The sequence below is a fragment of the Nannobrachium achirus genome, assembly GCF_963921795.1.
Source record: "Nannobrachium achirus genome assembly, chromosome: 18".
In the NCBI taxonomy this organism is placed as follows: domain Eukaryota; kingdom Metazoa; phylum Chordata; class Actinopteri; order Myctophiformes; family Myctophidae; genus Nannobrachium; species Nannobrachium achirus.
This window is the reverse complement of record NC_137825.1, coordinates 26,275,181-26,296,026: the sequence shown is the minus strand read 5'-3', so window position 1 is coordinate 26,296,026 and position 20,846 is coordinate 26,275,181. Positions and strand designations below refer to the sequence as shown.

The 20,846-nt window shown below is 40.1% G+C and overlaps 2 protein-coding genes across 5 annotated transcripts; one reads left to right on the top strand and one right to left on the bottom strand.

Annotated features, from left to right (window-relative positions):
• Positions 1 to 1,387: 1,387 nt before the first annotated feature.
• On the bottom strand, positions 1,388 to 11,380 carry wdr45b (WD repeat domain 45B). Of its 4 annotated transcripts, none has more exons than XM_080748299.1 (11): positions 10,765 to 11,380; positions 8,568 to 8,642; positions 8,099 to 8,128; positions 7,395 to 7,496; positions 7,150 to 7,237; positions 6,147 to 6,241; positions 4,264 to 4,454; positions 3,999 to 4,084; positions 3,426 to 3,527; positions 2,660 to 2,781; positions 1,388 to 1,963 (listed from the first exon to the last, which is right to left on the bottom strand). In XM_080748299.1, the coding sequence occupies exons 1-11, from the start codon at positions 10,841 to 10,843 to the stop codon at positions 1,857 to 1,859; spliced, it is 1,077 nt and encodes a 358-aa protein (XP_080604425.1). In that variant the 5' UTR covers positions 10,844 to 11,380; the 3' UTR covers positions 1,388 to 1,856. The 4 variants fall into 4 exon arrangements, with proteins under 4 accessions (XP_080604425.1, XP_080604427.1, XP_080604426.1 ...); XM_080748301.1 differs by lacking the exon at positions 10,765 to 11,380 and adding an exon at positions 10,207 to 10,743; XM_080748300.1 differs by lacking the exon at positions 8,099 to 8,128.
• Positions 11,381 to 13,427: 2,047 nt separating this feature from the next.
• Positions 13,428 to 16,279, top strand: mrpl58 (mitochondrial ribosomal protein L58). Its single transcript, XM_080747080.1, has 6 exons — positions 13,428 to 13,650; positions 13,835 to 13,868; positions 13,961 to 14,020; positions 15,248 to 15,330; positions 15,888 to 16,057; positions 16,143 to 16,279. Exons 1-6 carry the CDS (start codon positions 13,486 to 13,488, stop codon positions 16,225 to 16,227), a joined length of 597 nt encoding a protein of 198 aa, XP_080603206.1. The 5' UTR covers positions 13,428 to 13,485; the 3' UTR covers positions 16,228 to 16,279.
• Positions 16,280 to 20,846: the final 4,567 nt, after the last annotated feature.

The window sequence follows — 20,846 nt, the reverse complement described above, 5'->3', positions numbered from 1 at the left end:
ATTTATAATCGAGTGGACAGCTAGCTACACTGGCCAACAAGGCCACGTATAAAAAAAGGGAACAATCAAGCAGATAATGATCTTTGATTTAATTAATCTAAATTATCTAGACCAATTACCTGTTCAATTAACACAGTGAATGAACACAGTGAACGATTATTTATAAGGTATTGTTTGCAATGTTAGCAAGGTTTGTTTTCTGGTATTGAGTTTTGCTCCTGATGGGACAAACTGAAAGAACAGGTGTTTTTGGTTTATGGGCTTTCCCCATTTAGAAAGCGCTCATCCTTAAGATCCCAAAAACAAAACAAAAAAGTGATCAATTAAATTGTATAATATTGCACGTAATTATATATGGAAAACAGCAGACAAAAACAAAATGTATATATTTTTTTCTTCCCCACCCTGTTAATATTCTGTACAGTTTTAAGCAGTTACATGTTCAGTCTGGCGCATTTGTTTATACAGTAAATATAAGCAAAATGTAATAATACTGGGATAACCACCCGAGTCATTGGACTCAGGTGAACAATCTAGAGAACTCATATTTTGAGTCAAAGGTGCGACTCGGTCAAGGAAACACTATCAGAATAGAAGGGAAGGGGGCCATTTCAGGCGGTTCACGGTCAGTTAATTTTAACGGCTCATTTATTCTCCAGTTAAGAACAGATGCCTTTGTGTACGTACACGTTCAGTGCGCAAGCAGCATAGCTCACATATTTTTACTTGGTACTACCGTCTAAACGTTTGTTCAACCATTTTATCCGCTAGATGGCAGGATAGGGTAACAATGATCTTGTACGGTTCCATTTGGCTTTGTCCAAAATTACTCCCTAGTCCCTACACACAATATAGGTGCACTATTAGAACACTGAAGTCTGACGTAATTTACACATCCTACCTGGGTTGCATTTGTCAATGCAACCCACAACAATCATGCGTTGTGCCAAGAAGAGAAATGCCATCTGACACACAAAATGTGTTTCTTAATTTTGCCGATAGGTTAACAATAATAGTCCCCTACATATAGTTTGGGAGTAGGAAGTAGTGAATGAGTAGGTGGTTTCAGATACTACGGTTTCCTATGGTGTCGTACCTTATGGATGCATTCATTTAGCATTCGTAGGCTTTCAGACAACATACAGTGAAGGATGGAATAAGTGCAGCGTACGTACAGAGAGGCCCCGTCCGTTACCATATCTGTGTTTAACGTAGAGTATAAATGGGCCTTAATGTTGCATTGCCAACCGCTGATGTTGTACAGGTACATTTGTATACACACACGCACACACACGTATATGGCAATATATGTACACACACATACATCCGTCTCAGCTCAGAGGCACTCCCTATAGTTAGGTTAGGTGGTGTTAGTTGACAAAAATCTTTTTCTCCTTTTTTTTTATTTTATATCATCTACCTATTAGAATCTACAATACGATTAAAAAATAGCCATAATAATCCATTGCAAATTCCACGGAAGACATATTCAAAAACAAAAAGCAACAATTTGTCCTTTCAAAAAAATAAGTTTCCCTCTTCTCCCTCTAGTGTTTTATTTGGGAGGTTTGAAGTCAGTGTTTATGTCCCCGTGTCCTTTCCCGGTGCTCCAGAGGCAACGTATCACATCAGTTCACAACAGCGAAAATCAACAGTTTTTCTTGCTGCTTGCATTCGTCCTTGAACATTTCCCCATAGCTGTGCTTCTTCCTCTCTTTCGTTTTTCATCCCCAATCTGACGCTCTTTTACAGAGTCTATTGAAATCAGGAACACAACCTCTCCTCTCTCTCAAAAAAGAAAAGGAAAAAAACACGAGTCAAGGCTGAGTATAGGGAGTCTGCAGAGGGGTCAAAGGTCATATCTTCTCATCGGTCATCTCCAGGAACTGGGCGTAAACGTCTCTGGAACACTCCCCCTTCTGGTTGAACAGGAACTTGTAGTAGCTGCCATCAGCACAAATGGCTGAGAAGGGAGAGATGAACATAAGGAATTAAGTTAGACAACGCAAGAGTGGAGACTAAAGCACTTACACCAACAGAACAGACACATGACAAATCGGTTTATGGTTTCGATTCCTGCACGGTGCCTCCGGCTTGGCCGGGCGCTCCAACAAACACCATTGACTGCGTTCGTGGGTGGGATCCCAACAGGGGAGAGTGTTCAGTCTCTGCAATAGCGACTATATAGACCAACAATAGCGGTTGGTACTTGGCAGTCACTGAAGAGTATACACAATGGAGATGGGGGATTTGTTAAAGCAAAACTAAATCAGTTTAAGACCGCATAGAACACTGCATAGAAGAGAGTGAAAAATGAAAGATTCTGGAAATGTACATTTTGTATCTAAGTGGACTGTAGATGAAAGTAAGTGATGCCCGAGTTCCATACACTGAAGAAGGCTGGATAGCAGAAACATGTGTTGCTCATTTTGAAGATAAAATAAAGTTAAAGAAACTCTTGCCACTGTGTGTGACTCATTGCCTGTACAATGTGGATGATCTAGAGGATACCACACCAGACAAGTCAGAGCGTGGTGGTAAAAAAAGAGGTGAATTATTCCCAGTTTGATCCCCCAGGCCTTGGTTTAGCAACATATTTAGCCATGATTAGACATCTTCGCATCCTAAATGCCATCGCCTTGTCCCAACATGGACCTACCTATGACAGAATTGGGCTCCGTTCCAAAGGCACACACACAGGGGGAGCCTGAAGGGACCTGGAATTTGGAGAAGCTCCACTTGGAGCTGAAGTATTTGGGAAGAAAACTGGCCGATGCCAAGCTGAAACAGAGAAAGCAATTACAACACACCAGGTTATGTTTCTTTTTTTTTTTTTTCTTTTTTTTTGCAGCCACTCATTATGTAAGGAATAGAGGTCTTCAACGTTTTCAGGCACAGGACCCCTTAGTTGAGAGAGAGATGAAACAGGGACCCCCACAACCTGTTCATAGATTCCATAGTTTCATTGTTTGACAGCACAATCATCAGTGTATTTTGGATTCATGTCAATGTGTTTTCAGATATTGAACCACTTGAATATCTGAACCACAATACCACTGTTGAAGACCCTTGATGTACAGCAATACACAGCATACAGCAGGTCATTGCAAAATACACCCAACAAGGTGACACAGGACAGGCGCAGTGTTGCTTACTACATGCCTTCTACTAAATCAATAATAAAAAATAACATATTTTATCAGCTTACAATCTTCCATAGCAACGTAAACAGAGACAGAAAATAATACTCAGGTTTATTCTAAATGACTTGCCTGTTTTTACCCTTGCGCGGTATAAATAAGAATACATGAAAATATGCTTCTCGATCATTTGATTAATCAAAACAAGTTATCAGGAAAATAATCGCTAGGAAAATAATCAATAGTTGCAGCTCTAAATTATATGAATGAACCTGAAGGACCAACCTTGACTGTTTATTCCTTTTGGGGTCCTCCGCTGCAAAAATGTGCACTGTGCCATGGTCACTGGACACACAAATGAGGGATGCATCCTGGTTGAAGTTAATGCTGTGTAATACAAAGCAAAAGTAAAATCATGACATCAGTCTAGTCTAGAAGCCTTCATCAGCTCATTCTTCCACGCATCTGACAGAGTAGTAGGGGTGGGTTGTGGGTAGAGGCATGTGTTGGGTCTGGGATTCACAAAGCAAAATAGAAGATTAAGAAAAACATTTACCCTGGGGTGGTTTGCATCAGTCGAAATAAATAAAATTACAATATTTATATTTAAGAAATAATCAAATTTCAGGTCAGAATTCTATATTCCGCATAACTTATAGTTGCCAAACCAAAACTTCATGTTCACATCCTATGAATCTGGCAAACATGAGATTAAAGACACAGCCTAACTAAACATGTAATGAATAACCCTAACCCAAAGTTCAACATGTCTTTAACAAATCTAATATCTCAAACTATCAAATGAACTGTAGCCAGCTCTAGTGACGCGACTTATCAATGTGAGTGTTCAATGCTCACCAATAAATGTTAGCCGTCTGTGAACCTCGTCTCAACTCCTGGATTAGCTGACCCGCGGAAGTGTCAAAAATTCTTATCAGAGTACCCTATGGAAAGACACATATACATAAATAAGCCACATCTCAGCGACCAATGAGAGAAAGAACACAATTGCCTAAAACATAGAGAATCGCGTGCGTGCGTGTGTAAAAAAATACCCGTCTCCTCAAAAACATGCAATAATTTGTTTTTGTAAGTACAGAATAGTCCAGAAGGTGTGGCATACTTTCTCTGATGCAGTAGCTATCCTTGTACCCTGCAGATTTAGTGCGATACAGCACAGCACCCCCTCATGGGCAGGGATGTCAACAGGGGGCTTTTCTGTGTTGGCCAAGTCCACAATCTGCACATGTCCAGAGTGGGTCCCAGGGAATGCCAGCAGAGAGTTGTTGCTATTGGGACACAGTACACACAGACCTGAGGGAAGGAGATGGAGACAAATTTAGATGACGTTGGAGGAGGTTGAAGGGTATCGAGTTTTGATTTCGAAATCAACAAAATTCACATAGTTTTTCAGGGGTCTTCAACAGGGGGTCCGGGACCCCTAGGGGGGAACTTTAGCCAAAAATAGCAGATCTACAGGCTCATAACGCCTCGCGCTGTGAGGCGTTGTGAGCTTGTAGATCGGCTATTTTCGGCTAATAGTGGTTAAATGTCTGAAAACACAAATTGCCATCCAAAATACACTGATGATTGTGCTGTTAAACGATGAAACTATATGGAATCTACAAAAAGGTTGAGGGGGTCCCTGCTTCATCTCTCTCTCAGCTAAGGGGTCCTTGGCCTGAAAATGTTGAAGACCCCTGTTGTAGATGGCATTGTTGTTATGCAGTGAACCGTGCATCTGTTTACTATTGCAATAACTACATGGCTATGTTTGTTGCATGTATAATTAGTATCTAAAAGAGGCCTGTACTACGAAGCAAGTTCAACATACCCATTCCACGATATCTTTTCGTTATCTGACTTTACTAACCTTAAAAACCGCAATCATGCCAAGCGGTCTCACAAAGCTTGTTATCAACTTGGTAAGTCAACCCAGGATTTCCCCATCTAGCCACAAAAGGGTTCACGGCATATGACCAACCACAAACATGGACAAAACTACTGGCAGTGGCAGCAGAGAGGCATATTTAGCGAACGAACAGCAAACTATAATATTAGACTTCAAACAGTTCAATCACATAATAATCCAAGCTCAAAAGGTGACACAGCTCAAGGTGCCAAATGTAAGTCAATAGGCTTGTAATGTCACTGCAAATAAGAAAAGATTAAAAATAAATACATATCCAAGTGACCATAACATTGTTGCTTGTTCAAGAGCTACCTTATAGATTATAGCAGAAAGATCCACAAACCAGGATTTTTATTTAACTCACATTTCGAGCAACACAGGCTCAGTCTGTTATAATATCACTGGCCCACATACTGTAAATAGATCTGACTATGATTACATTTGTGTATTCCATTAAATGAATGTGTGCTCACACATTAAGACGCAAATCCTGGCTGTGATAAACAGACTTGGGAGCAAATAATACTTAAATATAAACATAATTCTAAGGGGTTAAGTCAGCTTAGCTTCATGTCTTATAACTACAATAAGTACAAGGTTTAGCGCTTTAACAGTCTCTGTTGTGAGATGATATGGATATATTCAAGCAAAATGAATTGGTTTCGTTATTGGTGGCAGCCAACAGCTCATGGTTCAAGAAGCTGACACAGATAACCCATTATCTCAGATGAAAATCTAAACCTAAAAATAAATAGTCAGGAAAGGGTTTTGCTGGTCTGTGAAAATTCTCTCTAATCTATGCACCAAGCTCCACAATGTTCTATGAATGGTGGTGCCATTTTCTCAGAGAATTAGTAGGCAGTGGTTTTATACCACTTATAAATCTGTTTAAATCGGTTATCTGTTATATCGAACCTGACCTACTCTGGAGCAGGTTATGAGTGACCATGGTGATGTACACTGTTAAGCATTGAACGACCCGTCAACTTGTAACCCTGACAACCCTGAATTTACCTCACTAACCCCAAATCCTGCTTCGCATTACAGGCCTCAGGTTGTTTGGATGTGTGAGATGGACAGCAGAATGGACTGACCTTTGGGGTTATAGCAGGTCTCGAAAACATGCAGCTGATGGGGGTTGTGGGTGAAGGTAAAGACTTTTATCATTGAGTCTAGGACCACCACAATCCTGAGCACAAAGAGGCAGCAGCACAAACAGCATTTCAGACAAACAAAAAGCAGAATGCACAGTTGAATTTTATTTTGGGTCCGATCTAAAAAACAATCTGTTATATCAAACAACGACAGCCAGAAGGGACTTTTTTTGGAAAATCATACAATATTTTTTCAGGGTATAGAATTTGCCTCTGTATTGGGAACTGAGTGTGCACTGATATACTGATATTGTAAATAAAAATATTAATCACCTTATATGTAGTTGTTAAAATATACAATGGACCCTAACCCACATTTTAAGGCTAACACTATCAGTACAACAATGGACAGGAACTCTTGATCTCTACAGATCTCACTTTCAATATCTATGAATGGATAGGTTGTTCGATGACAGTGACTGGGAAGTGTGTCTTTCAAGTCTACAACGAACTTGTAAATGGAATGCAATGACAGATTCTGTTCCCTGATTACATCATAGGAGTCTTGCTTTAGTAGATGTGAGAATTGTTACTGCTCACAAATATTTTTCACATTTATCATTATATATATCATATATATTTGATCATATCAAATGGTCTTTAACTAGTAATGTTATTTTCCATTGTAGAGTGAAACTAACATCCAGTTGCAATAATCTATTCTGGATTGCCTGATATCTACGTTGTCTCTATAACTAACAAGGGAAGCACAGTATCTGTATTATTACTGCACTATGGCTTGGTAATGTCTCAGTACTACAACACTATAATTATTTGTATTAAATGGCTGTGTACTCAAAGCAGACCTTTGTCTGAACAGACGACCTCTGAAGAGGTTTACTTTGTGTCATTCTCTCCCTCTGTTGCATAATTCAACACTTGAAGGACAACCAGCACAATTATATTACAAAAGAATATTAAGAAACAGGAGTGGGCGTTGTACCTGTCACGCCGAAGCTTCACCGCTTTGACTTCTGTTGAGAATTCAATCTCAATAACAGTCTTCTTCTTCAGGTCATCCCAGATCATCACTAGAATGACCAAAACCAGAGACATTCAGATAGTCATGACTCATGATTCATAATAATTATTTCGCAACCAGCATTATGATCCACCAACTGCATGAGTAGCTGCAATGGGGAAGAAGAAAGGAAACTAAAGTAAACCTACTATTTGCAAGTAACATACCTTTGTTGGGAGGATACTTGGGTTTTTTTCCTCCTCCAACAAGTGCTAGATAGTTACACCTAAATAGCATCTCCACATGGCCAACGCCACCCTCCAGAAACTCTGAAAGACAAAGAAAATGTTTCATTGCCCATTACACTGCCAATAACACTGACCTGTGACAAGAGAGCCCATTACAATCCAGGAAGCAACACGACCAAAAAGAGATCAAACTGAAACAATTAGCCTCTCTCATGGTTGGAATTGACTGTAACATGTGCCAACTTCTAAATCACATTTTCACAACGCTTATGATCATTTGATATTTGATTGGAGGCCTGAGGGTTTTACAATTCGAATTATCTGACTCTGCAGCCCAGACCACAATGACAACCCCTAAACATTCCACACAATGAAACAAGCCTCTTGGTGTAAAGCGTGCACACAAGACCAAGGGAAAAGAATCAGTTCATGCTGTAAATGTTTGCCCCCAGGATGTCTGCATGTGAGTCAGCACTAAAAGCCAGGGCTGAGTCTGACCACTACCGTAGTAAAACTCCTGGCCTCACAGTAGTTAATTCCCATAAGTACATTGTACAAGTTACTTTGGATCTGGTCACGTGCTGAGTCACATGTGCAGGCATCTTTTGGGGAATTATTAACTTCCTTTATAGACTTTCAAATAATATCCAGATCAATTCTCATCGAGCACAGGAAGGAAGTACCTTGTGTCTTGCTGTCGAGTTGCTGTGTTCCTGTATGCATCAGAATTGCCTGGTTTACTATTGTTCTACATCCAAACATCAGACACTTAGACTAAACTTAGCTGCCAGTTGCTGAAAAGGGCTGCCAACAACTACAAATGTTCAAAGCTACAAATTGTACTGATGGAATCCTAAGGCTGAAAGAGAAAGCTTTCAATGCTGGCATCCTACACATACTGTAGGTACGAAATGTATCAAGATATTGAATATTGCTTAACCACGCCACCATGGCGTCCCTAGTTTGTGCATGTCAATATAGGCGAAAAGTTTTAAAGAATTTCAAAGAAATGTAAAAAGAGCAGATCTACAAGATCAAACAACGCGCTGCAGCATCATGATATGATGATATATTTTTGCTATTGTTTTGTACAATTAATATAGTGATTAATTAAGTGGTTAAATGTTTACTGATAAATGTTGTGCTCTTTACCTTGTTTCTCCTTCTCTTTAAGAGGGTCTGTGTTGTACACACGAAATCCATTCTCCATTCCACAAGCAAAGCACCCTGGGAGAACATGAGATCAAACCAAAACGTATTTGTTATCAACTTAAAACGTTTTCACATGGAAACGAACACAAACGTAACATCAATAATAATAATATGAACAAACAGAGATAAAATTGTTTTCCTTCGTCAAATGAATTATGTCAGAGAACCATAAAGCTTCAAGGGGTCATGTGAGGTCAGACATTTCACTGTCACCTATTTTTAAAGAGGATGTTGATGGTCATTCCTAAAAAGAGACTACTAGGATTGAGGTAAACATTTACATTCTGAAAATCACACAAACGGCACACAGAGTTGGGTCCGATTATTTGCAGTTAATTACTGAATACAAATAGCATTTTTTGTTTGGAGTAACATAACTCCTAGTTACAAAACATGTAATCTAATCTGAATATTTCTGGATTACTGTGAAATCAAACGTTTACAAAATGGACACAGTCTCACAAATTTGAATTTCACAAACCAATTTTCCTCTTGAAACATGTTCAATGCAAAAGCAAGACATTTAATACACAATAGCATTGCCAGGACATAGAACCAATTGACTGTGTAATCTGTTCTGTGGGTCTTACGGGGCAGAGAAACCGTGTATGTCAGTTTCAATTTACAATTAAAATGTAGGCATTGAAAAGATGCACTTTTCATGATAGGCTACTAGCTAGCATTGTTCATTGTTCAAGAGAATGCATGCACATGCACAAGAAAAAGGTGTTGGATTTTTTTTTAAACTAACGGAAAAGGTCTTTGTCAGGTACCTGATGAAGACCATTTCAGGTCAAAACATAAAATCCACTTGTTTGGGAGCATTTAATGGCACTGTTTACCCCATAACCAACAACCCATCAACATTTCCACCAGCAGTGGATGTTTGTAAAGCGTTCCGCTGTACAATCTGCAAACTCAAAGTGTCCCGGTCACCCTGGCCTGAACCTACCACCACCTTACAGCTAGAGAGGCTTCACAGAGAGGATATGTTGGTATCTGCCTAGCTCTGGTCCATAGCGTTAGTGGAGTTCTCAACTCCACTAACGCTATGGACCAGAGCTAGTATCTGCCCATCTAGTAGAACTGGGCAAGGGGTCAGCTGAGTTCCTTGATGAGCTCTCAGGGTGGGAGGTTGACAATTTCCAAAATAATTGTAATCAAGCTTCAAAGAATCAAGCAATGTAACTACAGTGTAATGACACCTTTTTATGAATGTTAACTGGGCTGATTATATAGTTACTTTACTTATTATTTTGTTCTCCATAATCTGATAAATTGATCAAATTGGCTGGCTGATCTTCCTGATTATCTGGTAGATTACTAACCCAATACACTGACACATTCAGAGTGGCAAGACAATAATAATAATACAAATATATATATATATATATATATATATATATATAAAATAACTAGCAATCAGCACATTTATTTATAGTAAAACACTAAAACGTAATTGTTTTACTAACTTTTTCAAAATAAAAGGTTTTCACGTGACCCCTACTCCACCCCACACACACATACTAGTTCTGCTAAATGAGAGCCAATAGCTTGTAAGTTTCCATCATACACTTACAATGTTTACATTGCGTGCATAATGCAGGATCAATCATCACCAAAGAGAAGGAGGCAATCCTAGTATCCTGGCTATAGCTATTGTAGCCACGTAGCTAACGTCACAGAGACTTGGCTTGGGTTTAGTAACCACACATCTGAACCGTTTAGATGTAGGCGAACTTGGCGACGCGTTAGCTGGTTAATGTTTATAATTTCCATTTTACATGGTATAAATATTGTGTGCGCGTTAACGTTAGTCTGAAAAACAACAAAAGAGCATCATGCTAACTGCTGTTGAGTGGTTTACTGGTCGGACTGGGATAGGGCAAGCAAAATAAGATTAGCATGACGACTAAATGCGTTCGGCTGTTGGGAAACAGAACGTTTTAGGCTTTTCGTGCTGTTTAATGGTCTGTATCGTGTCCAGCTGAACTCGCCAAGCAGCAAACTAACCGTTGAACCTGGGCTGGCTCATGACATCGACCATAAACGTCAAGTTAGCCATCGTTAGCTTAGCATCCACGACGCTGCCAATCCCATTTATTTGGGAGGAAGATAACCCAACTTCTCTCCTTACCGTGGTCCTGGTTGAATCCGGCATACAGGAGCCCGTTCCCGTGCGGGTTGGACGGTAGTAAATTCATTATATGCGACATATAATAACGGAAATCCAAAAATAAAACACGAAATGATAAGCGTTTAACTGCCCGGTGTTGTCAACCATTCCTCCACTGTTGGTCTGCTCTGCTGCTCTCTCTGCTTGCCTGGGAGCAGCAAGAAGGACAACACAACAACACTGCTACTATCGAGTATCGAGTGACTCGATAGCATTACTAATATACATTCAACTGTGAGGGGGGTAAAGTACGCAGCCTACTCTCGTTTTCTACACTGGTTTTACTCATGTAAAAGTATCAATACTGCAATATAGAAATACAACATTTACTCGAATAAATGTAAAAAAGTATAGCTATCAAAATGTAAGTACCAAAAGTAGAAGTACTCATTGTGCAGTTTATGTCCGATTTCAAGTTTTCAAATGTAAAAAAAAACATTTGAATATAGCAGATCTAAGCTCACAATGCCTCAATGTCTCATTTTCAAATGCTGAAATTCTGATATTAAAGCGGTTATGTCTTGTAACAATAATCAATCTACAAAGTAACTAGTAACTAAAGTGTTCAAATACATGTAGAGTAAAAGTAAATATTTGGGTCCGAGATTTAGTGGAGTAAAAGTATTGGAAATTGGAAATAGCCAAGTAGCCTATTAAGTATAGCATTAGTAATGCTATAAGTGATGTAAAGTAAATGTTATTACTAATCTACATTAGACACGATTGCGTTATTGAAGACGGAATAGCCTACTGAGCAAATATACATTTCAGATCATTTCAATCAAATCACAAGTCGAGAACAAATTGGTGTGACGACTTCCTAGGTGTCTTTATTGTCCATGATCATGATCGACATAATAACGTGTAATAACGATTTAATGAGCCTGAGCTATCTATTCTTATTAACCTACACAAGACTCATGGCTGCTGCTGCATGCAGCTTTATTTCCTCTATGTAAGAGTTGCAACTTAGGTGTAGATGTCAGTACAGCTGTTATCCGTTATAACACTGTTATTACACTCTTATTTGTATGTTTAAAATGATATACTTATATGCAATAAGATTGAGCCCCAGTGGCCTAATGGATAAGGCACTGGCCTCCTAAGCCAGGGATTGTGGGTTCGAGTCCCATCTGGGGTGATAATTTTGCCCCCCACCCGCTGGAGTGACGAGATTTAACTAACGTCATAGAAGGTAGGCAAAGGACATCACATTCACCACAGCTGATGTCACCGCCAGAACCCAAGTAGTAACGGCTGCAGCCTGCGGGAAGGCGTCTGCGAGTCTGCAGACCTGGCGTCTGCGAGTCTGCAGACCTGTTTGCAGACCCAGCACTGCAGACCCAGGTCAACCTCTCTACTGCTCCCAGTGGCAGCCAGGCGGAGCCGCTCGATTGTCCACGACATTGCAAGCGGCGCGAAGGCCAGCGGACCTTGGTCCTGCTCTTCGCCCCCGAGCGCCGCAGGCGCGAGTGGCCGCGAAGAGCGGGCCAGGGCCACGCGGCCGGCGGAGCGCCGCGCGAGTTACGAAGCCGTGGTGAATGCAAGCCCACGATAAACATCAGCATTGATTGCTGAATGGATAGCGTCGCCGACTTGAGTGCCAGAGATCACTAGATCGAATCTCACCGTCGCCCCACGACGCCCTGTCCAAGTCACTAAGTAGTATGGAGTCTGCACCGGGTCTGCAGGTCTGCAGACCCGGGTGCGGTGCAGACTTCCCGCAGGCTGCAGCGGTTAGCTTCTCCCAGAACCTCCCATACAAGGAAAAAGCACATTGCACGTATGTCTTGTTAATTAAACACCTTATTTAGTCTGAGTAATGTGAGTATTACCAAGAGAAAGTCTTTACAAATAAATGCAACCCCATGCAACTGCCATTGGGGATAATGGGTCCAAGTAAGTAGCCTAGTTGCAAGTAGTTGCATGCAACGTACGGATTTGCTGTTGCGAGGAGTTGCAACGAGTTGCATTGGTGTGGACCGGCAGGTTGTCAAACTTTGACAGTCAAAGAGAAATGCTACCTCATCAGAAGCCACAGAAAGAAGAATAGCAACATTACATTACAATTTATGGCATGTTGTTTTAGTTATTACTATTCTCTAACAAACAGATGCAGCTTAAATTTTATACTGGAAGTCAAAATTTGCAGTTGCACTTGCACCAAATATGGAGATGACTAATTGACGTCATAGTACGGTACAGACGTCATAGACTAAGTGCGTTTGTCTCTGGTTGTTGTTTAAAAACAATATTGTAATCGAAATTTTGCTGAAGGGGTTCTATGGTGTAATGGTTAGCACTCTGGACTCTGAATCCAGCGATCCGAGTTCAAATCTCGGTAGAACCTGACATTATGTTTTTCTTTCAATACAAATGCCGGTGCCTCTTACTGCTCGTTTGTTATAGTACAAAGTAAACTTGTGTGCTCATCGAACCCATCATTTTCTTTCGACACATACACCCCGCCATTCCGAAACACCGCCATTCCGAACATTGACTTCTAACCCTAACCCTAAACCTAACCCTAACCCTAACCCTTACCCTAACTAACCCTAACCCTAACCCTAACCCTAGTCAATGTTCGGAATGGCGGTGTTTCGGAATGGCGGTCTGACACCAGGGTTAGCCTACTGCCTACTCTATGACAAGAATGACAACTGCTTGGCGAGTCGATTCAACATGGCGACCTCCTCCATTGCACAACGTTGGTATTTACCTTGTGGCTATGCGTGTATAAACAGATTGATTACTCTTCAATTAAATCAAACTTGTGCTGAAAGAAACACTCTGATCAGACGTTGCATCTATCGAAGTGTTGTTGGGCACCGAAACCGAGGAGCGCAGGTGTGTATAAACCATGGCAGAAGCTACTCACTGTGCAGAAATAGCTTATTATTACACACACTAATACCTAATACACAATGTGCAGTAGCAAATGTTTTAGAAAAATAAAATACATTATGTAATGTAACCTTGCCTGTGATTCGATTTTGAAGCAACTGTTTACTTTTGCGCTACTGTATGCTAGGATGCCCACGATGCCCAAGTTCACGTTCCAGTTGGTAAATATAAACACGCGTTGTTTAGACAAAATTATACTTTCAGCTGTCTTCCAATAGTTTGCTAATGTATTCCTCTCATTCTGGGTTAATAGATCGGCTAACAGTATCTTACAGCCGAAGCAGTGGTCCAGGGGGCCAGCATGTCAATAAAGGTATTTGTTGTTGTTTTGTCTCATTATTGCCTGACAGGTTTTACAGACCGGTTAAAAAGCCAGGAATCCCAATAAAACCAACTTGCCTATTTGGTAATTTATTGGAATCACACTGTGAAACGAATAGACTCAGAAAGACATGAAATGTATAATGTTACTACTATATAGAGGGTATGCGCGTGACATCATCATCATACCCAGAAGTTAAGCGGGAACGCCTACTGTGTGGCAAAAAAATACTTTCTGGCCTTTACAGCCCATACATCCAAACAGAAAAGACTTATCTGATTGCATTAAACAGCGTTAAGCGACATTAAACTCCCTTTGCCACTCGATTTGCCACTCGATTTTCCATTCACTTTATGCATGCGCATACCCTCTATTACACATTTCTGATATTGTCACTGCACTGTAGGCAACATGAAACAGGATAAAGTAGCATGATGTGTCCCCTAGAGGGCGATAGACATCCACAAATTATAGTGTTTCTGGATACAGACCCTTAGCTCTATGATACAGATGGATACGTTTGGCTACTGAATAACTGCACATGTTAGGCTATTAGCTGGCTATTTAGTCTACGTGAATTGAATATATCAGTGGGAGATATTCACGGTAGAGATCAGCAGAATTTGGCTTGAAATGAGGTTGAGGTGAGCAGTGACCACCAAGGAACAGTGGGCACCTCTGTGTTAAATTGGCCATTTATTCCAAATAAATGTATAGGCTTAATATATTCTATTTTATATAGGCATATATTAATGATTTGGAAAACGTTTTAAAGTAAAGTATAGACCTACATTATTAGAACATGCTTAAACAGGTAATATTCTAATATTTATTTTGCTACATTGGCTATAAATCCTGTATAGGCCTATACATTATTTCTTAAGGCATAAACAATAATTTGAAGCCTGATAATGATGTAATGTTCACAATTTTTCAAATATTGTATTTCTTAAATATTTTGGACAAAATAGGCTATTTTACATTGAGGTGGCCAGATTCCCACCTATCCTGTATCCAATACTAAAGGGCCAGGCCCACCAGAAGCTCAAATTATGTCATAATGTAGTCATTAGCCCACCGAACTGAACAAATTGAGCTTGTTCTGGTGGAATATGCAATGGTCTAGGTTTATCTTTCAATAAAATCTGTCAGTTTAACACATTTCTATAAATGTACAGGGAAAAACCATGTCCCCATCTTTCTCTTCCCATCACATAGTCAGCACAAAAGCAGAGGTGCGATTCCATGTGAAAACAGCAGACTGGATTGCAGAAGATGTCAGACAAAAAATCCTTGAAAAGGTTTGTATTGAAATATGTCAAACAATTTACAAGCTACATTCAACACATTCCCTGTATACAGGTAAATGACGGTGTCACAAGACAATTTTTTTTACTTATAGCAACCGGGCAAACCAGAAAGAGTAGCATCATTTGTCACTCTCAACATTTTGTCATGTTTCTTTGTTGAGTGCATACTGTGCATGTCTCCTGGCTTACTTTGAGGTTCCAGGTTTGCTATCCGTGTTCACTGCTCTGGCTAATGTACTCCTGAATTTACAGCTGTACCGTCCATGCTGTAATATTAAATGACAAAACACTTTAGATCAGGCACTATTGACCATTACCCAAATCTGCTGCTATATTACACCACTAAAACGAGAGATGCATTTGAGTGCGCTATTTAATTAGATATGGCATGTCTTATGGAATTATGTTGGTTCCTGTAGAAAACTATAACGATGTATAAAATAGTGTGAAGGCATGACACACGACATGACAGTCAGTAACAGTTTGCAATTTTGCATTCAAATCAAGGTATTTATGAAATATCAAAATAATTCTGCATGTCCTTCCAGAACAAGACGCGTATCAACAAGGCAGGGGAGCTTCTAGTTACCTCAGAGCTAAGTAGGAGCCAACAGCGTAACCTTGGTGACTGTATAAAGAAAATCTCTGACATTATAGCTGAAGCCAGTGAGAAGCCATATGAACCAACTGCAGAAGAAATAGCCATTAGAGAATCCAGGTATTGGTACAAGCAGCACACTTTTGGTACTATTCAGCTAAACTGGTTAACAAGTTTGACATTTCTGCTGTGCCATGTTCTGCAGGCTTGACACGAGGAACAAGGAGCGGCTGAAACAGAAGAAGATGCATTCAACTATCAAGCAGAGCAGACGAGTGGATTTTGACTGAACGAGTGTCATTTTATATTACTTTGTGTACACTGTATTAAACTTTGTTAATACTGTTCAGTTTGATATAATGTTGTACCGCTGAATACATTTTTTAACATGAAACCAGATTTGGAAATAGTGTTGTACTGCTACTTTTAGTTATTCCACCAGTGTGCCAGTGCCAGAATTAAGTTTGATGAAAGTGTCCAAGGCCAGCATTCTGAGGACACCTTGTTTGGAGGCATGGTGCATCTTCAGAGTCAAAGGCAATTATGGTTATGGAGACATTAGATTTGCTTATATATTGTATCCACCTACCCCAATTACAGGAGCTAAAACACAGCACAGGTTGCAGGAAAGGGGAGAAGCCACTGGGCAGGGATATGAATAATAGGAAGGGATTCCATCAAAAAGCATTTATGGCATTTAAACAAACAGGTCTTTATTGATCCCCGTGGGGAAGTTCAGGTTTAATAGCAGCATAATGCAGCAGGCATTAAACAACGGTACAGGTAGGAGTACAGTGATACAAGTAAGAGCAACAATGATCAAATCTGAAGATGAAAGTAAAATGTAGTAGACCCGATCGGCAAAGCAGTGTTTAAACAACTAAATATATATAGACATAAGTATAAGGCACAGTCCATCACCAGAATATGAACAAACAGTACAGCTTGAGCTAGCCTATGTCTGTATGTAAAAGTTAAAATCCACGTGGGTATAGTCAATATATAGATTCAAAACTTTTTCCCTTTCTGTGATACATTGCCATTATGTGTGTGTATCCAAGGACATAACCTAAGTCGACTAATTCCTTCTAGCCTCACCCTAAGGAAGACCCATATACTTTAGATTCAAACCAGTTGGTGCCCATATTGCTTTTTTTTTATTATTATTATTTTTTTTAACTTTGTTACATTATGCCCTAGAGACATTAATGGCTTTTTAAGTTCCAATATCCTTGATTCATAAGTGTTTTAAATTTGTATATACAGTAAGTGTAAGCCAGCCTATGCAGTAGGCATACAGATCATACATGTCTAGACAGTCTAGTCAATCAACAGTGAATATAATGGGCAATATACAATCCATTGACAGTGATACATTAAAGTTGTTAACCTAAAGTAGGCGACTGTCACACTAGTGATGCTTTAATTTACATACAGTAGTCCATGAGCACATTTGCCAGCCCATTGTCATTAATCCAAGAACAGTATTTCCTCCATCGATGGTATAAATAAGATGGTTGCACAGGGTGGTTTGGCACCCCCAATTGTACTAGTATAATACCCCAGAAGTATCTAGGTCATCAAAATAATTGTCATCATACCTTTTGACATAACATATTATGAGGAAGATGAATAATAATGTTCATCTTCCTCAGATTCGTCTTCAGTTTCACTGTGTTCATCTTCCTCATCTTCATTAACTATGGGTGCATGATCATTCCTCAGCCTGAGAGACATGCAGTGGAGATCGCAGTGACCAGCAGGCATCTCTCCCACAGTTTCCCACATGTCCATATCCTCACAGTACCGCTCAATGTTCTTGGGAAAGCCACGTGTGAATGTGGGGTGAGTTCTACATGAAGAGAGGACAATAGTCATGAGAAAAATGTCTGGCCAAGTAGTCACCTAGTCCTAGGTATTCATGGAGCAGAAGTGTCTTACCTTTGCGTGCCATCCAGCCCTCCTAGTACATACATCTTTCCATCCACCACAGCCACGCCATGCCTCGAGCGTCTCTCTTGCATGGGGGCACACATGGTCCACTGGTTGGTCTTGGGGCAGTAACATTCCATTGAGTTTTCTGTAATAAATAAGGGCCCCTTGCCGGTTTTGGTCCTAAAATGCATACCACCTATTAGTTAAAAAGAATTAACAGGAAAGTGACTGTTAGTTGGTTCTATTATCTGTCAAATTAGTCAAGTTGGAGTACAGCTAAAGAGTCAGTGAAGGCAAAAGAAACACTAGTTTGTTTTCCATTTCAGGTTGAAAATTACAGCAGGATAAAAACGATTAAACATGGCAGGCTGCATAAGGACACTTCTGCACCAGAAACATTGTAGCCAAAGTACATTGCATGCAAAGGTGTCAAACGCATTTCCCATGTTGTCTTGTAGGTTGTGTGGGCAGGCACGGTTTTCTGGTGTCTGGTTTTCTTTGATTTACATTGGAGTGGTTGGTTCACGGAAACTATAAGCAAAATGTCTAAAGTGGGCTTCTTTCCTTCTTTCAGAGCCTTTGAATGAGTGTCGTCAGTGCCATCAATATGCCGCAAGACTGACTGCATGAAGACTGACCTTATAGTACAAGGATGTATTAAGAAACAGCTTCAGCTAATCAAATTAATAATGGGTGTGACTACAGACTACAGGGCTACAAAATGAGCATAGGTTTCACTCTCGTTAAACAGGTCTATGATACCTATAACGTAGATCTTTCCGTTGAGAACACAGACAGCGGGGTCTCTGCGTGGGATCTGCATAGGAGCGAGTTCAGTCCATTCAGATGTTTCATGGTTGTATTTGGCCATCTGGGCCTGTGCACGTGGAGAGCCACCTAGCGTCACGGAGGACACACGCAAAACATTAAATAGGAGAAGGTTGAATATGTAACAATACTTAAGTCTTTGGACACTTTCAGTTAACAATTATGCATTACATACATTACATGGGGGAAAAAAAGATAAATCATGAATCCCAGCAGGCTGAGACTGTATGTGCGTAAACCTGTTCCATACCAATAAAATAGAGCAGTCCATCTAGTACAACCACAGCAGCACTGTGTTCCGAGTAGGGTTTCATGCCGACAGGCTTGGTGAGCTGCCAGGTATCGGTGCTGGGGTCATACCGTTCCATTGACTCCGGACTAAATTCCCCACCCACTGCATACACATAGCCATCCAGCATCACTAGGTCTGTGGTCCCCATGGAGTTGTGCAGGTGGGGGGAAATAAAACGTGATTAGAACTGATGACCATGACCATAATGACTATGCAGCATGTCCTTGTGTAAACAAGGCAAACACACTTTACTACGTTCTCATATACTGTAAAAGCATTGACGCTAGTGAACAACACCAAGCCCAATGCTAAAGCAATAAATTGGGTTTGTCTGAGGATACCCTCAGACAATAGCTGTCACTCATTAGAGTGACAGCTATCACAGTGTTTCAATGTGTGGTCTGCTGAGCTGAAGGAACGGACTGTATGGAAAGGAGCTCATTTTGAAATAAAAAATATGTAAACTAACAGATGGAAAATAAATCAATACCGAGCGACTACATGAATGAAAGCTGCAAATGGTCTACGAGTCCATTTGCATTTCGCCACCCTAGCAGAAGACACTTTTCTGTCTCTGGAGTAATGGGTGGAGGAATGGGGTATGTGGGGGACGATATATCATGGTTGGATATTCAGTGCACTAGCGTCAAGAGTTTAGGTTCCCACTTTTTGCTGTTGAATGTCGGGACACTAAAGAAAAGCGTGGAAACGCTGTATGTGTGAACAGGGCATTAGGTATAGATACATGTACAGTACAATGAGACAATCCACACCTGCGGGCGAGTTGACAGAAATCAGACAGGATTTGATTCCAAAGATTTAGCGGCTGTCTGCGTGAAATGAATCCCAACTGAGCAACATTTTAAATGTTGCCTATAATGACATACCCAAAATAGGCATTAATTCGGTTAGATTGAAGGCCTAGTTTGATGTGGTTAGATTGAATACTATAGTCTGACAATCTTACAGAATCGAAGGCGAATCTCATTCATGGGAGCCATCTTTGACCACGATTTACAGGGAATGTCATAGCGCCACACATCAGCACTGAAATAATCAAGGCGAGGGATATTTCCTCCTGCCAAATACAGAACAGAGCCTATGGTGGAAAAAGAAGAGAATTACCAAGTGTTATGGATTCATTGTTAAAGGCCCACTTCACCTCTGGGACAACCAGATCTTATTTTATTGTTGTTTGGGACACGATCGACACAATCCAGAGTTATTTTTTGTGTTCAATCTGTTTTGAGATCTTTTAGTATTTCAGCGTGATGCATTTTGCATCATATGATGCATCATGCTGCATCATATGATAAAAAATGTATCACTAAAATAAGATCTGGTTGTCCCAGAGGTGAAGTGGGCCTTTAAAGTAAAACATGCATACGCAACTTGAAATGTCTTGCATCTTCATCTTCTATTATTCTAATGGTTCACTTATGAAGCCAAGAAATTCACCAACATAAGTTCAGTCAATGTTAAAAAATATACTACTGTATATGAAGGAAAGTGCCTGCAGTCTGTCAATAATATGTGCATGCTCATAACTTGTCTCATGGGGTTCTGTGCAACATTAAAGGTTTCCAGGGTTTTAACACTCAGTGGATTTTCTGTGGTCTGCGGTCTGGAGTAATTAGGCTCAGAAAGTGCTGTGATTTGCTAGTGGACTTGATGACACAATCCATTACAAATGTTTATTAGATAATAAGTTGTTCTGACAGATGCTAGATTTATTCTTTCAAAACAGAATGGAATCCATTACAGGTATTAAAACTCTATCAGTGCCCCAAGGTATTTGTGCCAGGATTTTGTATGTTTTTCTTTACTATGCAATGAAAAAATATATATATATAA

Bases quoted from the DNA above. Each gene is read 5' to 3' on its own strand.
- mrpl58 (XM_080747080.1), top strand. From the start codon at position 13,486: ATGGCGACCTCCTCCATTGCACAACGTTGGTATTTACCTTGTGGCTAT. The intron at 13,651-13,834 runs GTGTGTATAAAC...ACTGTATGCTAG, and splicing joins ACCGAAACCGAGGAGCGCAG to GATGCCCACGATGCCCAAGT. The intron at 15,331-15,887 runs GTTTGTATTGAA...ATGTCCTTCCAG, and splicing joins GACAAAAAATCCTTGAAAAG to AACAAGACGCGTATCAACAA.
- wdr45b (XM_080748299.1), bottom strand. From the start codon at position 10,843: ATGTCGCATATAATGAATTTACTACCGTCCAACCCGCACGGGAACGGG. The intron at 7,497-8,098 runs GTACTTCCTTCC...TTTGTCTTTCAG, and splicing joins ACTCGACAGCAAGACACAAG to AGTTTCTGGAGGGTGGCGTT. The intron at 1,964-2,659 runs GTAGGTCCATGT...CTCCCTTCTCAG, and splicing joins GGAGCCCAATTCTGTCATAG to CCATTTGTGCTGATGGCAGC.